The sequence below is a fragment of the Asterias amurensis genome, chromosome 12 (assembly GCF_032118995.1).
Source record: "Asterias amurensis chromosome 12, ASM3211899v1".
Lineage (NCBI taxonomy): Eukaryota > Metazoa > Echinodermata > Asteroidea > Forcipulatida > Asteriidae > Asterias > Asterias amurensis.
The window spans coordinates 13,960,592-13,984,552 of record NC_092659.1 but is presented as its reverse complement, the minus strand read 5'-3'; the positions used below and the strand labels follow the sequence as shown (position 1 = coordinate 13,984,552).

The window sequence follows — 23,961 nt, the reverse complement described above, 5'->3', positions numbered from 1 at the left end:
GTTAGAAAGATATTGTAAAAGTAGAATACAATGATCTACACAAATATGCCTCGAAACTGCGTGGTTTTCTTTTTACCCTGTCGACTAACACGGTCGGCCATTTATGGGAGTCAAAATTTTGACTCCCATAAATGGCCGACCGTGATAGTTCGCGACGTAAAAGGAAATCCGTGCAATTTCGAGTGATACTTGTGTGGATCATTATATTCTACTTTTAAAACTCCTTTCTAACCATATGCATTTCATAACAAACGGTTTCAAACGCTTTTAATAGACCAACTCGTCCGATCCAAGGCAACGTGTTCCTTTAACATCGGTCTCATCACAGTGCAAATATGCTGCCCCCCCCCCCCCCCATTTCTGGGGGATAATGCTTTGAGGCCACTTACAGAATTTATCCCGAGGTCAATGAACAAAACAAACTTGTACTTTTGTTCTTTTGTAATGTTTTCCTTCCTCTCTGATTTTATGGACCTCCTTCCTTACTATTGCAACGTCAGAGCCCGAAGCTGGCCAACTGAGGTTGGGAAAACTATGGAAAGCCATAAATGCAAAACGGTAACTAGACAGATGACAACTATTCCAAAATAGTAGTGAGTTTGTTGGAAACAAAGCAATCAATCAATCTTGAGTAGAAACTTTGCACAACATGTTGAATTTGGTTAGAACATCTAATTAGGGCCTATAATAACACGATTGAACGTTTTGCTTACCATTTGGCCGTCCATGCGGAACCAGCGCGGTTTGTTAATCAACGGTTTTAAGGTCTGACGTGCGAGAATTGGCTCCAGAGTGGTGTCTCCACGTCCTGAGCATGGTCCATAGGAAGCTCTTCTTTTCAAATGGATGGTTTTATTGTTCAACTTCGTAGTTAAAAATTCCCAACGTTTTCACCACAAATAGACTCTTCTCCGATTTTTTTCCCCAACTTACAAGTTGAGACTTTTTGGCGCTCCTGTTATTAAACAGAAAAGTTACAGTTGGCCCTCTGCCGTTCGTGGTCGGACAGTTTTTCCCTGTCGAAGGGCCTTGATCTACATGTGCAAAATTACATAAACAAATCAACTGAGTTTCTCAATCAGAGTACCTAAAACGAGTCTTGTGTGAGAATAGTCTGGTGCCGCAATCATGTCATTAGGGAGGTTTAGCTGAACGTTACGCGAGCAAAAACGCGCACATGAACGTCAGAAAATTGTTTCGTTTCTAGTCGACGTCACCACTTTGGGCTTATTTCATGTTCACGTATGACGTCCGCACGCACGTACCTGACGTGAGAAATGGTAACTTCACGTGTAATAAAATTATGAGATTTTTACAACACAATTTTCTGACGTTCACATTCCCGTTTTGGCTCGCGTAACGTGCGGCTAAACCTCCATTATGTCCTGTCTTTAGCCCCACAAATCAATGGCTAGCACATGTTTTGCACCATGCTTTTATCACGAAATACATTCAACGCTTTTTAATTACCTTTTGGGTTGTTGTGTATAACTATTCTTATTAATTATTTTTTATATATAATAATATTGTGCAATGAATTTTATTGAAGGGACTAAAAATGATTCTACTTAAATTTTAGTGCTGTAAATTGTAATATGTAATACAACTGTTTAACTATAATAAAAGTAATGCCTTTGGTTTGGCTGTGATGCTTTTAAAGAATGATGAGTCCATTAACGGTGCTTATTTTTTCCTCCATGGTAAGAAACGATCTCTGGTGAAAAAGGCAAGTCACTGTATAAAAGCTCTTCCTGTGGCCATCCGAGAAAGTAATCACTACAAGGGAATTCAACATGGGACGAGAAAAACCTGCCGTCGATTTCACTTAACTCTTCCTAACTTAAGACTAATCTATAGATGGACTTGGGACGAGTCCCAACCCTGCACTGTAGCATGCAGACCTTAAGATTTAAGTTAGGCTTACTCTCGTTCTAACTCGTGATAGTCCGAGTCCTAACTCGTGAAATCGACCTGGTACTGGACCGGCGCCGTTCGTTAGAAAGTTTGGCCATCCGTTTGTTTTTATCAGCACACAACAAAAAATGTTGCAAGCGTTCTACCTTTTTTTTTTTTTTTCTTTTTTTTGGGGGGGGGGGGGGGGGTGTCTACGGGAATTAAAGGCACTGTACACGTTCGGTAGTACCTCAAAACATATGTTAGCATAAAACCTTACAGCCCCTACTTGGTTACGAGCGACGCAGAGCTATTGTGAGAAACGACTCCCTCTGAAGTAACATAGTTTTCGAGGTAAAGATGGTAGTTTTTCTCAAAATAACAAAAGACTTCTTGTCAGAAGCTCTCCATTGCTTGTTACCAAGTAAGTTTTTACCTCTAAAAAGTATTTTAAGTAATTACCAATAGTAACCAGTGCCTTTTGGCCATTGAGACTGCTGCGAGCGAAACTTATGAGAGAGAGTCATTAACTTTTCTTCTTATTGATTTTATTAGGTAGGTACTGGTTGGTAATCAGTAATATGACAGCCAAAGCTATAATTCCCTGTACTGAGCAGAGACTAGTCGAATGGAATTTACAAGTTCAAACATTTCAAAGGAGTTGTAGGCTACTCTATGTCACCTTAGTCCAAACTAGGTTAGACTATTTCAGGCGCCTTTCTGACCGTGAATATGGTTCCAGAAACGCCCAACAAAAGAAAAGCATATTTGGCGGTAAACAAGGATATAATCTTTTCATAAACTATTTTACTTTTAACCTGAGCGTGTTTGAACAATGTGTTTATTTTTCCATAATGTACTCTCGACCAACTTTCCAAATACCTCGGATTTCACAGCAGACCGAGCTCGCGTTTTGTTCGCAAAAGGAGTCCTTACCCCCCGAGATTGTGAACTAGTTTTGGGATCGTTTATTTCACTTTTATTGTTAGAAGTACCTTTTGATATGAAACGAAGAGGAACAGGACAAACAAGTACAGACGGCTTCGGGCCGGAGAGGTTGTTTAACGGAAGTTTTTGAGTGACTTAAAACTTCGGCGCAATGCATCAGTTCTTTTGCAAGGTTAAAAAAACAAACACTTCTCTCAGCAGAATGATCAAAATGGCCTAGTATTGTGACGTCATGAAAGGTGCAACGGAGCAAACACAACGGGAATGCTAACGCAGCAGGTTTAGCTCGAATTTCCTTTTGGGAGCAAACTATTTACTCGACTCTTGTTAAAGGCAGTGGACACTATTGGTAATTGTCAAAGACTAGCCTTCACAGTTGGTGTATCTCAATATATGCATAAAATAACTAACCTGTGAAAATTTGAGCTCAATCGGTCATCAAAGTTGCGAGACAATAATGAAAGAAGAAAACACCCTTGTCACACGAAGTTGTGTGCGTATGGTTGATTTTGAGACCTCAAGTTCTAAATCCGAGGTCTCGAAATCAAATTCGTGGAAAATTACTTCTATCTCGAAAACTATGACATTTCAGCGGGAGCCGCTTCTCACAATGTTTTATATCATCAACCTCTTCCCATTACTCGTCACCAAGAAAGGTTTTATGCTAATAATTATTTTGAGTAATTACCAATAGTGTCCACTGCCTTTAACTGCTGCTTCGAAATAGTGATATAGAAATGGATACTGAGCTGGGGAAATGTGTCACTGTACTCGGACATATTAAAAATGGCGGTTGATAGGGACCATCCGAATTTTAGATCAATGGTGGAAGCTATAACCTGACTTAAAGACCCTGGACACTATTGGTTATTGTCAAAGACCAGGCTTCACTTGGTGTATCTCAACATTATGCATAAAATAAATTTTCACAAACCTGTGAAAATTTGAGCTCATTTGGTCGTCGAAGTTGCGAGATAATAATGAAAGAAAAAACACCTTGTCACACGAAGTTGTGTGCTTTCAGATCAGATGCTTGATTTCGAGACCTCAAGTTCTAAATCTGAGGTCGCGAAATCAAATTCGCGGAAATGTACTTCTTTCTCGAAAACTACATCACTTCAGCGGGAGCCGTTTCTCACAATGTGTTATACTATCAATCTCTCCCCGTTACCCCTCGCCAAGTAAGGTTTTATGCTTAAAATTATTTTGAGGGACCCGTAGCGTCCACTGCCTTTAAGGACGGTTTCCATTTCCATTGGTTTTTGCCATCAGCTTCGCCGATTTCCGTTGACGGGGCGATCATCATATAGTATAAACAAACTCTTATGGGATACGGATGGACCACTGTGTTGGAATCATGCATATATATTATCTTTGGAAATACATTTACAGACGAAGATACTGAATATGAAAGCTCAGACTAAAAAATACACACCAGTTCCAACGTCCGAAAGAAAATGTGCGATATACGACATTTGAACACCTCAAAAAGATATTATTGACCCTGATGCTTATATCCAGAGTCAAAATAAGTGATTAATGAACGTGCGCCAGATCAGATTAATTATACAAACAAATGATTAATGAACTTGCGCCAGATCAAAACAAATAAATGATTCCCCTCCCGAAGTTTTCAACAACCGAATTTGATCGGCAACATTGTTGTCACTATAGTGAGTTTGTATGTCAGTGATATCAGAAACTGCGGATGAGGCGAAATTTAGGCCTATGTCTTCCAAACCTGTACTTGCAATCAAAATATACCAAGTCATATCAGTGAATTGATTTTGATGCGTTGATAGATTACACCACTGTGATTGGACACCATTGTATAAAAAAAAAGTGCTGCTTATACCTTTATTATCAATGCGTTTTGGGGTCGGTGTGCCGCAGCACGTGAACAACTTTGTGGTTTACGTTTGGTATTTTTTAGAACCAGAATTCTGCGATGTTCTGATTTTATGCTGGTACACAATATTATTGGAAAAGTTGGCTGCGTTATAATGTTGAGTTTTAGAGATCTACATAAACGCTTAATGGTCTCTTAATGTACGCTGAACTTTGTCCGCCAGGTAGGCCAACATTTGTATTTATCAGCTTGTTTTAAACTTTGTTTTACAACTTTGTGGTTTACGTTTGGTATTTTTTAGAACCAGAATTCTGCGATGTTCTGATTTTATGCTGGTACACAATATTATTGGAAAAGTTGGCTGCGTTATAATGTTGAGTTTTAGAGATCTACATAAACGCTTAATGGTCTCTTAATGTACGCTGAACTTTGTCCGCCAGGTAGGCCAACATTTGTATTTATCAGCTTGTTTTAAAGTTCACAGATTTACAAATAACTTACAGGGTTTACAGAAGGCAATGGTGAAAGACTTCTCTTGAAATATTATTCCATGAAATGCTTTACTTTTTGAGAAAACAGCAAAACAATATAAATTCTCGTTAACGAGAATTACGGATTTATTTTAAACACATGTCATGACACGGCGAAACGCGCGGAAACAAGGGTGGGTTTTTCCGTGGTTTTCTCCCGAGTCCGATGACCGATTGAGCCTAAATTTTCACAGGTTTGTTATTTGATATAGAAGTTGTGGTACACAAAGTGTGGGCCCTGGACAACTCTGTTTACCGAAAGGGTCCAATGGCTTTGAAGTGCGCTGCAACATAATGAGTCTTTGCTTTGTTGCCAGATAATAATTACTACTCAATTCCCGGTGCTGTAGAGCAGGTGTTGCGTGGGAAGACCCGTAGATTCCATCACAGTCGCCAGGTGCGAAGACACGGAACATTATCTGGTAGGAGGGTGGGGGCCTCTAAACACCATGGATTTAGACGATGTCTGGGTGTACCTGGGCGACTTTGGCCGGTACCAGACCGTAGCATTCATCTTTATAACTCTGGTTGGAACATGGCTACCGGCTTGGCAGATCTTCGGGATTATTTTCACCACCGCTCAGCCACCTTTCCACTGCCGGGCTTCACCGGGGTTTACATTGGAGGAGAGTGTGCCCCGCATTGGGCTCAAGAACGAGTCATTCGCAGAGTGTTTGATGTACGCCGTAGAAAAAGGTGAAAACGGCACGTCGTTCCTCAATACAAGTAGGCAAGTGGAGTGTACCAATGGATACGAGTTTGTTTCGCAATACGATGAAAATACTATCGTTATGGAGGTAATTAGCTTCTACCCCCCCCCTTCTCTCTCTCCCCCGCCCCCTCTACTTATCCATAAGAATGAATTGCTGGTTCATCCTATCAGGGTGTTTGAGCATGAAACCAGCGGCCGATTTCACCAACGTCATCGTTAGCTATCTTCATTGGCACACATGCCGCGGTTCGATTACAAAAAATAAAGCCGCAAATTGCTGTTGCATCAAAAAAGTCATCATAAAATTCAATTTGTTTCATTTAGTACAAAATTAATTTTGTATAAAATTTTGTGAATACGTTTAAAGGCACTGGACACCATTTGTAATTACTCAAAATAATTGTTAGCATAAAACCTGACTCGGTAACAAGAAATGGAGAGCCGTTGGTGTATAATTGTGAGAAACAGCTCCCTCTGAATTACCGTATAGTTTTCAAGAAAGAAGGTAATTTTCCACGAATTTGATTTCGAGACCTCAGAAATAGGTTTTGATGTCCCGAAATCAAGCATTGAAAGCACACAACTTCGTGTGACAAGGGTGTTACTGTTATTCTTCCATTATTATCCCGCAACTTCGACGACCAATTGAGTTCAAATTTTCACAGGTTCGTTATTTTGTCCATAAATCGGCGGGTCTCGGCGGGTTTAAACCACTAACATCATGAAATCCTGCGCATTATGACACTCAATTAGAAAATGTGCATTATGTTAAAGTATTGGGTGTGATTATTTAAGACAATTTATAGTGGGACAGACACGAATGAGTTAATCAAAAAATGTAACAGAAAGTTGTACATGTTGCGTTGTTTACGTTCTCATAATCTACCTGTGAACGATCTATTGGCAATTCACAAGGGTTATGTTAGACCTGTTTTAGACTACTGTGTTCCTTTGTTCAATGGTAATCTAACTAAAGAGCAGGTGAACAAATTGGAACGTATTCAAAAAAGGGTGTGTCGGATAATTTTTGGTAAGAACTATTCTACTTATAGGGATGAACCCTTGAAAACCGTAGAGACAAACTGTGTAGCGATTTTGCTGATTCAATCGAATCCCATCACATGTGTAGAAATTGACACACCAACAAATATGACCCACCCAGATGTAAAACAGTTCGCTACAAACAAAGTGCAATTCCTCAAATCGTCAGTCTTTTAACTGCTTTTAATATAATTATGTGCGTATATATAATAATTGTGCCTACTGGGTTTTTACCAATGTATTTTTGACAATGTATAATAATAATGTCTTGTTTAATATCCTTTTCTTTGTTAACTTCTACTTGATGTAATTTTTTGTTTAAACATATGATGTTGACATGTGCAATTCACTTTTTATCTGCGAGACATGTTGTAATAAACCATTTTTTTTAATTGAATTGAATTGAATTGAAAATGTTGAGATACACCTAGTGGGAAGACTGGTCTTTGACAATTACCATGGTAGTCTCCAGTGTCGTTAATGAAATCGATAAAAATCTGACAACGTAATTAAATTCTGTGTATGTACTAGATTTAGACTTCTGTCTACGAACATCTGTCAAAGTCTCACACTGTCAAAAGAAAAATCGTTAGAAATAAAGGTCATCCTGAAAAAAATCTATAATATGATACTCTAATTATTTTATTGGGCTTAAGCTTACCAGCACAATACGAACTGTTCGCGTAGCCTAATTAATTTCCGTATGATATAGTTTCGAGGTCAAAAGCTGGAAAACAGCTTTTTAATTAATTTTTAAAAATTCCATTCAAATTCCAATTAAAGGTCTATTATTAGCGAAGTTTGCATAAAATGACGACTGTGAAATGCACCGTGATGTTTGTTGATGTGTTGGATGCCACTTGAGTGATGTTCGTCTGTGTGTACAAAACAGAACAATGATCGTAAAGCGCATGACACCCGGGTTGCCAGGGCGCTATTCTACTTGTCATGCGCTTTTATCATCTTTATCGAACTATTCAATGTTACCCAGGGGGCCAGTTAACCCGTCGGAGTGTTACCCAGCGTCATGGTTAAGTTTACCCACAATAATAATCCAGTGCGAACACGGCTAAAGTCAAATTCTGAGGTCTCGAAATCAAATTCAAATATTTTAGTGATAAATTACTTGCTTTCTCAAAATCTACGTTACTCACAATGTTTTATACTATCAACTGCTCTTCATTGATTGTAAACAAGTAAGCTTTTAAGCTGACAATTAATTATTTTGAGTGATTGCCGATCGTGTCCCGTGCCTTTAAAGGCAGTTGAAACTATTGGTAATTATGTATAGGAGGATGATGCCCGAGGTGCGCGCAATTCGTGGGTAAGAATTTGCTATCAACTTCTTTATGCGGCCACTATTAACGAGTTATCAGTCGTCGCTTAAAATCTTTTTGCGATGAGCAAATTGGTCGCAAATATTAAGTAAAATCGTTATCCTAAAGGCGGTTTGGGTACAATATGAATGGTCGACAAACAACATGGCATCACTAATGCGTCCAAGATATTTTTGAAGAGCTTTGACTACATGCAGTGTAGCTGTATAGTCGAAGTTGCCGTTTCGGACACGGCCTGTATCAACTGCAAAGCAAAACTTCCAGATAAATTGGCTTCAAATATTTCACTATGCTGTAGTCACACACGTCCAAGATATTTTTGAAGAGCTAGAGCTTTGACTATGCAGTGCTGACTCATGGATGCAAGGCCCAACCTTAATTTGAAAGATAGCTTTCATTCTGTCGTCACACAATCTTATTTTCTTTTCATCTTTTTCTACCATAGCTGGACCTTGTCTGCAAGGACAACATCCTCCCGAGTACAGCACAGTCTATTCTATTTTTCGGCGTCTTGACGGGAGCTTTTGTCTTCGGGCAGCTCTCGGATCTCATCGGCCGTAAGACGGTGCTCCTGACCGCCGTGTTTCTGCAAGCCATCGCCGGTATCATTATCTACTTCATCTACGTCTACCACTGGTTTGTGGTACTGTTCTTTTTCATCGGAATGTTCGAGCAGGTAACTCCAATTCAAATCTCTTGTTGATTCTACAATCAAGACTGTTTTCTGAGGAAAATCAATTCCAGCTTTCCGCTCCCTGAAATTATTACTCAGAACCATAGTACCAACAGTAGGGTTAGCCCAAGCCCAGGTCTAAACGAAAGCCCAAAGCCCAAGCCTTAGGCCAAGCCAAAGCTAAGCCCAAGCTCAAACCCAAGCCAAAGCACATTCACAAGCCAAAGCACAATCACAAACCCAAAAACACAACCCCAAACCAAAGTCCAAGCCCTAACCCGGGCACAAGCCCAGACCAAAGCACAAGTCCCAATCCCAAGCCAAAGCCAAACGCCAAAGCCAAAGCCTTAACCAAAGCACAACCACAAGCCCAAAACAAAACACAACACCAATCCAAAGACTATAAGCCCAAACCAAAGTCCAAGCCCTAACCCCGGAGCACAAGCCCAGACCAAAGCACAAAACCCAATCCCAAGCCAAAGCCAAAGCCAAAGCCAAAAGCCAAAGCCAAAGCCAAAGCACAATCACAAACCCAAAACAAAACACAACACCAATCAAAAGACTATAAGCCCAAACCAAAGTTCAAGCCCAAACCAACGCACAAGCACAATTCAGACCAAGCACACGCCCAGGCCCAAGCCTAAGCCTTAGCCTAAGCCTATAAAAGTCTAATAATTACCTTGACAAAAACCACGCGATGCCCTTACCTTCGAGTTTGGTTTCATCATAATTCATAATTGTTTGCTTATTAATGTCAAAAGGGAATGAACTTGACGGAGTTTGTCCTGATCATGGAGATGTTCTCTCCGAAGATGCGAACCATCGCCGGGTGTATTAACAGCATAGCTTGGGGTGTGGGTGTGACCCTACTAGCTGCCATTGCGTACTTCCTACGTGACTGGAGGAAAATGCAGCTGGCCATCTCCCTGCCTTGCCTGATCGCAATACCACTCTGGTTGTAAGTAGATACTCCATTATTGACTTCTTATGAAATATCCGAATTGACGGCTACGGCTTCGACTGTTGCTAAGTGTGTTGCTAAGGACACTGTACCCTTAAACGTATGATGAGGCTGCGATCAAGCCGTAGCCAAATCCACCAATTCGGACACGGCCTTAGTGTCCAAAATCCTTCAAACCCAACTGCATGTTTTGAACCAACAACCTCTGGATTAACGTGCCGGTGTAACAAGAGATTGTGCCCCCCCCCCCCCCCCCCCACCCCGGAGATTTCGGTCCCCCATATGGCAAACTGTGTACAAACTTGTTTGATAGCGCCCTCTTTTGAGTCATCTTCCTCAAGCCCACGTTAATTTCCCGTCTGGGGACCGAGTCTCCGGCGGACATAATTCTCTGGGACACCGGTGCAAACTGTGTATTTCTGATAGCGCCCTCTGTTGAAACGTTAATTTCCCATTGGGAAGAGAATCTCAAGCGGACAGATTTCCCTGAGGCACCGGTGCTCTACCAATTGAGCTGTTTAGCGCTATTGCAGACTTAAAAACTGGGCGAAGTCGGAGATTATCTCCTTAGTGTACAAAGGCCCTTTTCGAAACCAAGGCTTCGGCTTTTGGGTTCGGCTTTAGGCTCCGTTGCTCTCTTCTGGAGGCTGCGCAATAATTGTCGAAACAACCGCGGGGGGTGGGGGTGGCTAGTCTGAACCGAATCTGAAGCCGAAGCCGCGGTTTCGAAAAGGGCCATAGAATAATTTTGACACCGGGTAAATCTCCATTGATTAAATAAGTAGTTCTGAACATGCGCAAATTTCTGACAGCAACGATTTAATATTGGCTGGCACTTCACAGTGTCATAAAAAAATCTATTGGTTAAAGTGAATTAAAATTGCCTTGCGCTCCACTCGCATTATTTAAACCCTTTTTTCCCCAGCATTCTTTACGAGTCCGTGAGGTGGCTTTTGTCAAAAGGACGTAACAAAGAATCCTTCAAAATCCTCAACAAGATCGCCAGAGTGAATAACATCAGCCCACCTGCGGATGGATTCGTTTTAACCCTCGAGGATAAAACCATTCGCGAATCGGCACCTAATGACGTCACATCTAGCTCTAGCTCAGCAGCACCTCTGGTCGTCGACAAAGAGAAAACGTACACGGTGATCGACATCTTTCGGAGTTGGATAGTCTTCAAGAACTTAGTCATCATGAGCTTGTCGTGGTAAGTAAAGTTTATTATTATACCTGGGTTGATAACCAGTTAAACTCGCATAAACTGTGTAGCTTTTGGCAGGATACCTCTCTGTATAATGGCTGTTACATGACGTCATTTGAGTAAGGCGCCCTTGCCTATTCGTCAATAGACTTGTCCCAAGTCCCATCCCGTGAGAGTCATTTTATTTACAGTCCCATGCCGCGGAACTTAGCTACATTTTGACGGTGAGGGCGCACTGTTTTACGTCAAGTTTGCAAGTTAGCGCGATATGATTTGGAACCTCTCGCACGAGAACGTGACTTCAATTGTCTAATTCGTCCAAGGAAAGTTGTTCATTGGCCAATCCTAGACAGCGCGAGTACAAAATCTGTGCATTTAACCTTTAAGGTGGCGGCTGGATGACGTCAGCGCTCAAGGTCTATATACAAATGAATACTCAACAGGATTGATTGGAGAATTGAAATAACTATTTGGAATACTATAGGTGGTAAATCGTGATTGTTTTTGTTGTTAGTATATTTTCCTAGTCTACCTATAGGGGCTGTACATAGATTTCGAGATCAGACAACCTTAACACTTAGTTTTTTTTTGATCGGTACAAGTTATCATATTGAACTGTATATACCTTAACTTAGTAATGTGAAAACATGACGTCCTAATTGCATCAGTCTGAACTGTTCTATAGACGTTTGTTGGTGTTTTTGTGGCGAGTCGACGACCTCGTTATTTGCAACAACGGCCTGCATTGATTCCTATTATTCACGTTCAAAATACTGAACAGGGTTAATTCAAGTAGATTCCTATCAAGTTAACAAGTAAGTAAAACCCAAATACAGACATCGATATAGTTGCACCCTTTCCCAACAAACAGTAGTTTGTCCTAGTGCTGACGCCTCTCCTTAACGACAATTATTTAAGTTTATCTTCCCCGTCTCTCAGTTACATGTCGACATGACCATTTGCCACATCTCGAAGTACTATTAGCCTATTAGGAGTCAACCCGACCCCACGTCGCATAATCTTGTTCAATAGTTAGTTGGCAACTTAGTTATTAAAACTCTTATGTTACTTTTTTCTTAATGTTACAGGTTCGTGAACAGTATGGTGTACTACGGCGTGTCACTGTACAGTTCCAACCTCGCTGGAGACAAATATCTCAACTTCTTTTTGTTGAGCGTTGTGGAGATACCAGGTTATGTCGTCACCATGTTCACGATGATGTGGTACGTTCATTGGTCAAATGTACAAAGGCTCATTTGCATGTCTGGTACACTGACTCAATATTAAATGTGACAATTTCCTTGTTTTGACTATTTAATTAAAATGGATACATTCCGTTCCATTGTATATAATTTTAGTTTCTAAAAGGTTTAAGCAAACTAAAAAAAAGTTAAAATGAGTTAAAATGAGTTGAATACAGAAATGAGCAAAATAAAGGTGTCTGTCCACCATGCAGTTGTACGAACACGTAAAACGAAAGACAGCAAACTTTCTGATACGTATAAATTGTGCCTGTTTCTTCCAGGTGGGGTCGTCGACCGTCGTTGGTATTATTTCACATAGTCGCTGGTGTTGCTTGTATAATTACAGCTTGCCTACCACGTGACACAGGTATGTACAGACCTTATGAGACCGCAAAATTCAAATCAAACTAAAAGAACTTGCCTTATTTGGGCTGCCATTTTCCACAAATACAAACAGCGCCCTCAATGGGTAATCAACGAAGACCTCTCATTTGCTAAAGAGTTGTGCTGGAGCGCGCATGGCGAGGTCGAGATCGAACTCAAGTTCCGGTGTTTAAAGTCATCAGATCGGGGCGTGGGTTCGAATCCTGGACATGACACTTGTGTCCTTGAGCAAGATTATATAATTGTTTTTTTTTTCACTCGTGGTACCTGCGAGAGTAGAGGTTGGAATTGTGTTTGAAAAAGTCACGGCATACCAGGGGCTTGGGTTCAAACCCTGGTCATGAAAGTTGTATACTTGAGCAAGATGCTTTGCTATAATTGCTTCTTTTCACCTGTGGTACTTGCGAGAAAGAGGTTGAATTTGTGTTTGAAAAAGCCACGCAGCCCAGTGGCTGTTCACTCCCCCAGGGACCTGAGCAAGAGATCTGTATAGAATGGCCATTCCAGCGTTACGGACATTACATTTCAGACAGTTTTCACAAGTTCAAGAGCTAAGCAACATCTGCATAAGTTTATCTAGAATCTTTCATTACCACAACATTGTAGTCCATATAGAGAACATACACTGTATCTCTTATTCAGTAGATATCACACATTAATGCTGATGTTATGGACATTTCTTTTTGTACCCTTTACATTTGTACAAAAGCCTGTGAGTTTTGGGTTCCCATTAATGTATTTTTGGTATACCAAATAGTCAATACGATATTGTGTGAAAGATGTGGAGGTACATTTTGACAGAATTTGTTGCAAATTTGGTCTCTAAAGTACAAAACATGGCGTTCCGGGTATTGAATTTGGAGCGTTTTGTACATTAAACTTCTGACCACTGTTTTCTTTCAGTAGCTGAAAAAGTATTGAAATTATGCATTTTTTTTCTTCACTTAATCATAATATAGATCAGTTAAAGACAATGGACACTATTGGTAATTGTCAAAGACCCGTGTTCTCACTTGGTGTATCCCATCATAAGCATAAAATAACAAGCCTGTGAAAATTTGGGCTCAATCGGTCATCGAAGTTGCGAGAAAATGATGAAAGAAATAACACCCTTGTTTGACGTTTTTGTGTGCTTTTAGATAGGAATAAAAGACTTCTAGCTGGAAGTCTTTTATTATTTTAGTGGGAAATTACCTCTTTCTCAAAAACTACGTTTCAGAGGGAATCGTTTGCCAAAATGTTTTATACTATCAACAGCTATCCAATGCTCGTTACGAAGTCAGTTTCAAGTTAATATTTGTTTTGAGTAATTACCAAACGTGTATACCTTCCCTTTAATTGAGTTTAAGTTGAAAACTAAGCATTTATACAAAGTTAATTTTTTTCACCTTGATATTTAATTTTCTGTGGAATTGCCCAAAATTGTTCGCGTGCAGGTAATTTAAATGGAAAAATATTCATTAAAATATCCGTTTGAGTTCAATTTAAAAGTTTAAAATGTATCAAACCACTGCTATTTTGTAACTATTTTGTCTCCGCAGGCGATGGTACTGATTTTTTCATCCCACTTATTATACCAGCGATGTTTGGCAAGTTCTGCATCACGAGTAGCTTTTCCGTAGCTTTCTTGTATGGAGCGGAGATCTTCCCTACGCCTGTCAGGTAAGAGGTTGATATTTTTAACCTCGCCCCCGTGTGTGTGTGACAGCCATAATACTCTCTAAATGTAAAAGAGTGAAAAACACCACCTATTAATTGTGTGACCACGGCTCATACTGAACGAAAGATGTTATTAATGTTGTAGTGACATTGATTGACACGTGTTATGTATGTTAGGTTGTTAACTCTCCATCTTTACTTGTCAATCATTAGACTTGACTATAACAGAAGGTCTTGGACCGACCAAGCTTAATAAAAATACCGTTCTGGCAGTTACGTTGATTTTTGTTTTCAGGAATATCGGTTTCGGTATTGCGTCAATCTGCGGTCGTGTAGGAAGCATTCTTGCACCTTTCATTATCTATCTCGTAAGTATAACAAAAACAAATCTTAGGATACCAAGTTCAATGGATAACACAATTAAAACCAACTCATCAATATTCTGCTTCTAAGAGTCCATTCACTTCTTATTCTACTACACTGTATAGTGCTGCAGCAGAAAACAATATTGCTTACAAAGTGTCTGCTGTTAAGAAAGTATGAGCAGCACACCAGTGACAGACTTTAAATGTGATACCACACTTTGGCTGGTAACCCTATTCTGGTTAGCGAAGTGTTGTGCTTAGCTGCTTTTGTGCTTAAGCAGCTGATGAAATCAGACCGAGGTCTGTTTTGTTGAAAGGGTGGAAAACAAGATAGTTACCTTGAAAGAACTGTGTTGCCCAGTATTTTCTATACCAATGGACACAACAGCCCCAAAGTAATTCAGAATTTGTTTATGAACGAATTTATGCAAATGAACCTGAAACTATACATCTTAATGTAACTGTTATAATTATTCTGAATCAGACGATAATGATCTACGAAGCAGGGCGCCCTCTTCCGTTTCTGCTAAAAAATGCTCTCTGTGTTTGTTGTGCATGCAGGAAGAATATTCTTCCTACCTGCCGCTTAATATATTCGGAGGGTTGAGCCTCATTGCGGGCGTCTTGGTTGTGCTGCTTCCAGAGACAAGAAATAAACCCCTTCCGGAGACAATGGAAGATGCCGAGATGCTGGGAAAGACTCGACCAATCAAGAGTGAGCTCAGCAAAGGGGGCGTGGCCGAGGACTTGAAACCAAGAAATGGGATTGTCAATAATGCTATGGAGGACAGCGATTGGTTATAAAGGAAGAAAGGAACTTTAAAATGCTGTTTGTATCCCAATGCCCATGCTCCAATGGATGTTTGCGTGAATCGTGTCGTAGAAGAATGGGTGAAACACTTCTTGCGTTTACAGTGGGTCTCCTACTAATATCGTGATACCAGAAAGTTTACCCTTTTTATGTCCAATACGTGTTATATAGCCGACTTCTTTCATACGGTGAATCGATAGCAAGAGAATCAGAATTGTTTTTAGTTTAAATATTTGTAAAAACAAAATCGCTATTTACCGGATTGTCGCTTGGCCATGTCTGACAAAGTGCCAATAAAGCATTACAAGTTTTAACTTATTAATGTTGTAAAGTGCATTGAAATATCAGTGTGCATATCCCGTTTCACGTTATGAAAAAAAATATTAATAAAAAATACGCACTGTACATTATTGGCAATTGCAGATGGTTGGTTATTGGTATTGGTCTTACGGAATGAACCAGCAAAGTTGATTGTAGAGAGGTTTTGGGGTCCGTCATGTCTTTCCCCCAAACGGGTATAGCGTGAATATTCCTGGTTGGAAAGAACAAGGAGGCACCGGGAGTCCGGAAATCAAAGGGGGTGATCCCTAGAGGTGGTCACCTTGCTGGTTCGACCAGACTTGGAGTCACGCGAACGCCTGGCTGCACAATTTATTTTACGAAAATATGTAATATTTGTTATCCTGTACTGCGCAAAATTAAAGTTATGTAGCTTCTTGTAAAATGATATGGTTTAATAAACTGAAAAAAATTGTGAGGCAAATCGAAGAAAACCATTTTTCGAGGGTTAACAATAATTTAAGCTAGACTTACCCTGGAACAAACCGTAGATAACTTTTCGAGGCTGAACAAAAGACAACACTTGCCACGTGCAGTTTTTTCTCAAAATTTTTGAAACAGTTTTCGACAGTTGGAAAATCCAAATCGCCTATTTTTTGGCAGAGAATTGAAATGCAGTGCGACGAGCTGAAAATTCTTAGTTTGAGGTAAATTTTGGTCGAAAATACTTCTTTCCAAAAATGCTTTAGTATCTGATGTTAGAATTGAAACGGGGCCGAGTAGCAGAACATTGTTGTTTGAGTCGTCTGTCTTTGCAACTTTTGAAGATGTTGCCTATAATTCTTAACAAAAAAATTCAAAAATGAAGAGAGGTTAGACAAGAGTCTTTACTAAATGAAATCACTTTAAGCGGAGTAGGCCAGTCTTCTGTTACCATTCAACCTTTCTTCTTATTGAATTTATTATTATTATTATTATTAGGTTATGGTTTGGTAATTAATTTGCTGTGACAGCTTATACTAGATTAATTTAAACAAGGACGAGTTACCATTCATTTTTGTCAGAACTAGGTTAGAGTATTTCAGGCAAAAGTTTTCAGTCTTTTGGCGCCTTTCTGACATAGTTGTTGAACAGGCCGTGAAGAGTGTTTCAGAAAGGCCCAACAAAAGGAAATCACACCAGTCCGGTAAACAAGAACACTTTATATTTCGTCTTTTCATAAACAATATTCTACTTTTCTGAGCGCAGTAGAGCTCAGCAAAGGGGGCGTGGCCGAGGGCTTGAAACCAAGTAATGGGATTGTCAATAATGCTATGGATGACAGCGATTGGTTATAAAGGAAAGGAACTTTAAAATGCTGTTTGTATCCCAATGCCCATGCTCCAATGGATGTTTGCGTGAATCGTGTCGTAGAAGAATGGGTGAAACACTTCTTGCGTTTACAGTGGGTCTCCTACTAATAGCGTGATACCAGAAATTTACCTTTTTTATGTCCAATACGTGTTCTATAGCCGACTTTTTTCATACGGTGAATCGATAGCAAGAGAATCAGAATTGTTTTTAGTTTAAATATTTGTAAAAACAAAATCGCTATTTACCGGATTGTCGCTTGGCCATGTCTGACAAAGTGCCAATAAAGCATTACAAGTTTTAACTTATTAATGTAGTAAAGTGCATTGAAATATCAGTGTGCATATCCCGTTTCACGTTATGAAAAAAAATATTAATAAAAAATACGCACTGTACATTATTGGCAATTGCAGCTGGTTGGTTATTGGTATTGGTCTTACGGAATGAACCAGCACAGTTGATTGTAGAGAGTTTTTTTTTTACGAGTACAGTTGTATATAAAATTTTACAGGTAATACACGGATGGTAATTATTTTAAGTAGTAGTTCCTTTAAAGGGAAGGTACACGTTTGGTAATTGTCAAAGACCAGTCTTCTCTGGTGTATCTCAGCATATGCATAAAATAACAAGCAAGTGAAAATTTGGGCTCAACTGGTCATCGAAGTTGTGATAAAATGAAGAAAGAAAAAAAACACCCTTTTTGGACGAATTTGTGTGCTTTCAGATAGGAATAAAAGACTTCTAGCTACAAGTCTTTTATTATTTTAGTGAGAAATTACCTCTTTCTCAAAAACTACATTCCCTGTAAAAACTATTCCCTACAAAAACTATACGTACCTTCCCTTTAAAGTGTAAAGATGTTCATGTTAATCTTCATTGAGTTATATTTTTGTATAAATGTAAGTATTGATTTTTTCCTCTGGTAACTATGGTACACTCTTTCTTTCTTTAATAAAAAAAAAAAAAAAAAACTAGTTGAAGACATTTGGACACTTAGTGGCAGCAGACTACCGGGTAAGTTTATTTTCTTCTTTTACCCCTTTCGTTCAATTGCGTTGTCCACATGGTCCACAGCTGATACACCCGGTTCGAATACTACTCGTACCAAAAGGGATATGACTTTGACTGCTGGCTAACTGTGATGGATTGGGGTCCGTCATGTCTTTCCCCCAAACGGGTATAGGGTGAATATTCCTGGTTGGAAAGAACAAGGAGGCACCGGGAGTCCGGAAATCAAAGGGGGTGATCCCTAGAGGTGATCACCTTGCTGGTTCGACCAGACTTGGAGTCACGCGAACGCCTGGCTGCACAATTTGTTTTACGAAAATATGTAATATTTGTTATCCTGTACTGCGCAAAATTAAAGTTATGTAGCTTCTTGTAAAATGATATGGTTTAATAAACTGAAAAAAATTGTGAGGCAAATCGAAGAAAACCATTTTTCGAGGGTTAACAATAATTTAAGCTAGACTTACCCTGGAACAAACCGTAGATAACTTTTCGAGGCTGAACAAAAGACAACACTTGCCACGTGCAGTTTTTTCTCAAAATTTTGCCGACAGTTGGTAAATTCCAAATCGCCTATTTTTTGGCAGAGAATTGAAATGCAGTGCGACGAGCTGAAAATTCTTAGTTTGAGGTAAATTTTGGTCGAAAATACTTCTTTCCAAAAATGCTTTAGTATCTGATGTTAGAATTGAAACGGGCCAAGTAGCAGAACATTGTTGTTTGAGTCGTCTGTCTTTGCAACTTTTGAAGATGTTGCCTATAATTCTTAACAAAAAAATTAAAAAATGAAGAGAGGTTAGAAATCACTTTAAGCGGAGTAGGCCAGTCTTCTGTTACCATTCAACCTTTCTTCTTATTGAATTTATTATTATTATTATTCGGTTATGGTTTGGTAATCAATTTGCTGTGACAGCTTAAGCTAGATTAATTTAAACAAGGACGAGTTACCATTCATTTTTGTCAGAACTAGGTTAGAGTATTTCAGGCAAAAGCTTTCAGTTTTTTTGGCGCCTTTCTGACATAGTTGTTGAACAGGCCGTGAAGAGTGAAAGGCCCAACAAAAGGAAATCACACCAGTCCGGTAAACAAGAACACTTTATATTTCGTCTTTTCATAAACAATATTTTACTTTTCTGAGCGCAGTGGAACAATATTTACTTTTCCATAATGCACTCTCGACCAACTTTCCAAAATACCTGTTGGATTTCACAGCAGACCGAGCTCGCGTTTTGTTCGCAAAAGGAGTCCTTACCCCCCGAGATTGTGAACTAGTTTTGGGATCGTTTATTTCACTTTTATTGTTTGAAGTACCTTTTGAAATGAAACGAAGAGGAACAGGACAAACAAGTACAGACGGCTTCGGGCCGGAGAGGTTGTTTAATGGAAGTTTTTGTGTGACTTAAAACTTCGGCGCAATGCATCAGTTCTTTTGCAAGGTTAACAAAATAATAAACATTTCTCTCACCATGATCAAAATGGCGCATTGTGACGTCATGAAAGTGCAACGATGGTAACACAACAGTACGCAGCATGCAGGTTTCGGTCGAATTTTCATTCGAGAACAAACTATAACCCCTGAAAGAAGGTTTATAGGGCGAACTGTTTAGGGCTACTGCTGCTTCAAAGGAGTGACGTGATATATAGAAATGGATACTGGGCTAGCTCTACGGAGATGTGTCACTGTACTTGTGCACATTCAAAATGGCATTTGGTTGGGGCTAATCTGACGTCATCATCTCTCTCTACGGACGGTTTGTATTTCCACAAACTGTAGGGCAGACACCAAGATGGCTTATACGGTAACGACTACACACCATGTTAGTTTGGTAGGATTCGACTACACAACCTTGTGACTGCAAGTCTAACCACTGGACCACGATAAATTTAATGGTCAATAAAATAATCAATGGTCCGTTCCGCCATCCGTAATAAAAAAAAAACAGAGTCGTCCCGAGATCGATGATTCTGTGAATTAGTGTTAAGAATTTTTGAGTGCAGGTTTATAGAAAAGGATTATGGCAAAACAGCCCGATTTCACAATGACTAAAATTGGTAGGCCTATTGTCGTCTAGTTACCGAGGCACAACTTTCTGATTTGTGCAATTAAACTAAACCAATGGCTAAACCAATGTTTGTATGAAGGCGATTAGCTGTTGCCAGCTTGTTTTGTATTCTCCTTAGCCTTGAAAACAAATTTACCGAGGAAGAACTGTGATAGATCTGTATAAATCAGTAAGAGTCTGATATGGTTAACATGCTCACCAATTTCAATCCGCAGCAGAAAACTGTCGATAAACGACCAGGGCAAACTGAATTTGAACATAATAACTATCCTGTTGCTTATTGAAAGTTGAAGTGAGCATGGAGGCTCCATGAAATGAGTAAGTAATGAACGGGCACCAAGTCATTAACAAAACGTGAACGTTTTCGCAGTTTTCACATTCAAGAGTGATCTGAATTTGATCAAAATTTGTCGTTGTAGAGTTTCAGTCTATCCGTTATAAAAAACTTCGAGTGAAAAGAAGTTGAGACCTACTCATCTGAAACTGCACCTTCCCACTTAAAGGCACTGGACACTATTGGTAATTACTTAAAATAATGATTAGCATAAAAACTTACTTGGTAACGAGCAATGGAGAGATGTTAAGTACTATAAAACATTGTGAGAAACGGGTCCCTCTTAAGTAATGTAGTTTTTGAGAAAGAAGTTATCTCTCACTAAAATATTTTAATTGAATTCGAGACCGCATCTGAAAGCACACAACTTGTGCTACAAGGGTTTTTCACACATGTGTATACTTTGTGCATATGTTGAGAAGTGAGAAAACTGTTCATTGACAATTGCCAAAAGTGTCCGGTGTCTCAGATTAAATAAAAAAAAATAGAACTTACGGGTTCTCGTTCGAAACCAAAGATGACTATATCAACAATGTTAGGATCATAATAGAGCCCATTTTGTATTGACCAATTTCCATGTTGTTGACCCCATTGTATTGAGGTGTCATACTATAATGTACACAACACAAAATTGTTCTAAATCCAAGACCAGTTGTCCTAGGCAACTAAAAGAAAAGAATATTTCCACGTGAGCTCGCGGCAAGCTTAAAAACATAGTCTTGCTTTTTCAATAATAACTAATTGCTCGTTGTTTATCCGTAGTTGAGAGGTTATGGTAAGACAGCGAGTTGATAACAATTTTTTCTAGCTTAAATGCACTGCATGGACACTTTTGCTTATTAAGTTGTCAAAGACCAGTATTCTCACTTGATCCTAACATATGCTTAAAATAACAAATCTTGGAAGCTTTGGACTCGAATGGTCATCGAGGCTGCAAGAGAATAAAGAAAGACAAAAACACCCTTGTCACACAAAGGTGTGTGCTTTCAGGATTCATTTTCGAAGAGGGATTCCTTTTGCGACAAAAACGCGAGCTCGGTCTGCTGTGAAATCCGACAGGTATTTTGGAAAGTTGGTCGAGAGTGCATGATGAAAAGTAAATTATTGTTACAACTTATTTGTTAAAAAAAAATTGGAAAAAAAACTTAATATAAAATGTTCATGTTTACTGGATTGATATGTTTTTCTTTTGTTGGGCATTTCTGAAACACTCTTCACGGACGAATCAACAACTTTGTCAGAAAGGCGCCAAAAACCTGAAAGCTTTTGCCTGAAATACATCAACCTAGTTCTGACAAAGTTGAATAATTTTAATTTCAGAAGATATATCCTTTGATATGTTTAAGTTAATCTAGCGTTAGTTGTCATAGCCCATTGCTTACCGACCAAAACCTAGTAATAATAAATTCAATAAATACAACAAAAGTTATTATGACTCTGAATTTTCGCTCGTTGTAGTCTCAATAGCCTAAGGGCACTTAAAACTTTTGGTAAATGTCAAAGACCAGTATTAGCACTTGGTGTATCCCAACAAATCTGTGGAAATTTTGACTCGACTTGTCATCGAAGTTGCAAGAGAATAATGATAAAGCACCCTTATTGCACACATTTTGTGTGATTTCAGATGCCTAAAAAAGGCTTCAGGCCTGAAGTTTTACATTTACAAAGGCTTTACTTCAGACTGGCTACCGGTCGGTTCAGGAGTGCCACAGGGCTCTGTACTTGGCCCCCTGCTCTTTGTTTTGTACGCGAACGATCTTCAGCTTCAACTTTCTTCAAACCTTGTACAGTACGCAGATGACACATTTTTGTTCAAAAATGTTACAACTGACGCGCCGGATTCTCTACTTCAGAAGGACCTAAACACTATAGTTAACTGGGCTAAATTGAACTGTTTGCGCTTAAATGCTGACAAGTGCAAATCGATACGGTTGACTTGGCGACGTATGAGCAAACCAGAATACAATCTTGGAAACTCCCCCCTGGAATGTGTGGACTCCATCAAGCTTCTAGGCTGTATATTCCAGAGTAACTTATCTTGGGATCTACAAGTGCAGGCTGTTACTTCAAAATGTAATAGACTGATTGGTTTGATTCGCCTCATCTCTGGCAACTGTCCTTCGTGCGTATCGCTCCATTTGTTCAAGACTCTTGTGCAGCCAATCTTAGACTACTGCTCACCCGTCTGGTGGGTTCACCGTAAAAAACACATCAATTCAATCGAATCGGTACAGCGCAGAGCCAGCAGGATGATACTTCGGCAAACATATATGGAACAGCCTTATCAAGAAAGACTGAAGACTCTGGGTCTTATGTTGCTGTCTGACAGAAGAATTTTTTTAAACATTTGCTTTATTGTAAAACTGTTGATGTCCACTCGGTATAGTTTTATGAATGACTTAACTAATCTGTCTAAAGTTAACTCCCGTCACACAGAATTGCTCACTTTTCATCACCTAAAACCTAGGACGGATGCTTATAAATTTTCTACCATTGTTCGCTTTCCTAAAATGTTCTCAGAGCTCACTTTGGATACCAGGAATGTTTTGATTTTGGAGGGGTACAAGTCCTTTCGTATGAAGCTGAGGGGGGAATTTTTAGTATGTTAAAAGTGCTAGTGGTTTTAATTGTCTGAGGGGTCTTTGTGCTTTTTGGGTGGTGTTTGGGGAGGCTCTCTGCTATCATTGTCCTCGGGCCCAGTGGGTTGGCATGAATCTGTGAGGGTGCACTCTGTGCCAATTTTATTTTTTCTGGTTTTTTTTAGTCCATTCTATGTTTTTTATTATTTTCAATTGTTGTCCCTTCCTCTTATCGCTGCGGTGTTTTGTTGTGGGTGTAGTTTTTTGTTTTCAATAGTCTGATTTTGTTGTGTTTTAATGATTTCTATTGTGTGATTTCTTAAATGTTTCAGTGCAATCACCTTTTTATATTGTATAATTATATTTTTATCGTTGGCAGGGGTCTGGTTTTACACATCTTTTGATGACAGTTTTATACTTTTGTTTTAGCCTTGACAGCCCCTGTACAACTTGCAACTATTGTGTATGTCTAAAGATTTAAAATAAAAATAAATAAATAAATAAATAAATTTTGCTAAAAAACTATCGTTACTTCAGATGGAACTGTTTCTCTTAATGGTTTATGCTACGAACAGCTAGTTAATGAAGTTGATATGCTAACAATTATTTGAGTAATTACAAAATAGTGTCCAGTGCCTTTAAACTTCAGAATCACAAAAAATGCTTCTTTCAGATAGTTGCCAAGTTTTTCACCTTTTTTGACTAGCGCCTTTTGGTTTTATAAACAGGCAAAAGTC

The 23,961-nt window shown here is 39.2% G+C and overlaps 1 protein-coding gene across 1 annotated transcript; it reads left to right on the top strand.

Moving 5' to 3' along the window:
* Positions 1-5,574: 5,574 nt before the first annotated feature.
* On the top strand, positions 5,575-18,379 carry LOC139944786 (organic cation transporter protein-like). Its single transcript, XM_071941899.1, has 9 exons — positions 5,575-6,017; positions 8,756-8,986; positions 9,745-9,941; positions 10,870-11,154; positions 12,237-12,371; positions 12,674-12,759; positions 14,318-14,438; positions 14,731-14,803; positions 15,362-18,379. Exons 1-9 carry the CDS (start codon positions 5,670-5,672, stop codon positions 15,602-15,604), a joined length of 1,719 nt encoding a protein of 572 aa, XP_071798000.1. The 5' UTR covers positions 5,575-5,669; the 3' UTR covers positions 15,605-18,379.
* The last annotated feature ends 5,582 nt before the right edge of the window (positions 18,380-23,961 follow it).

Excerpts from the sequence above, each read along its gene's own strand:
- LOC139944786 (XM_071941899.1), top strand. The coding sequence starts at position 5,670 with ATGGATTTAGACGATGTCTGGGTGTACCTGGGCGACTTTGGCCGGTAC. Across the intron at positions 11,155-12,236 it reads GTCATCATGAGCTTGTCGTG|GTTCGTGAACAGTATGGTGT; the intron begins GTAAGTAAAGTT and ends TTAATGTTACAG. Across the intron at positions 12,760-14,317 it reads TTGCCTACCACGTGACACAG|GCGATGGTACTGATTTTTTC; the intron begins GTATGTACAGAC and ends TTGTCTCCGCAG.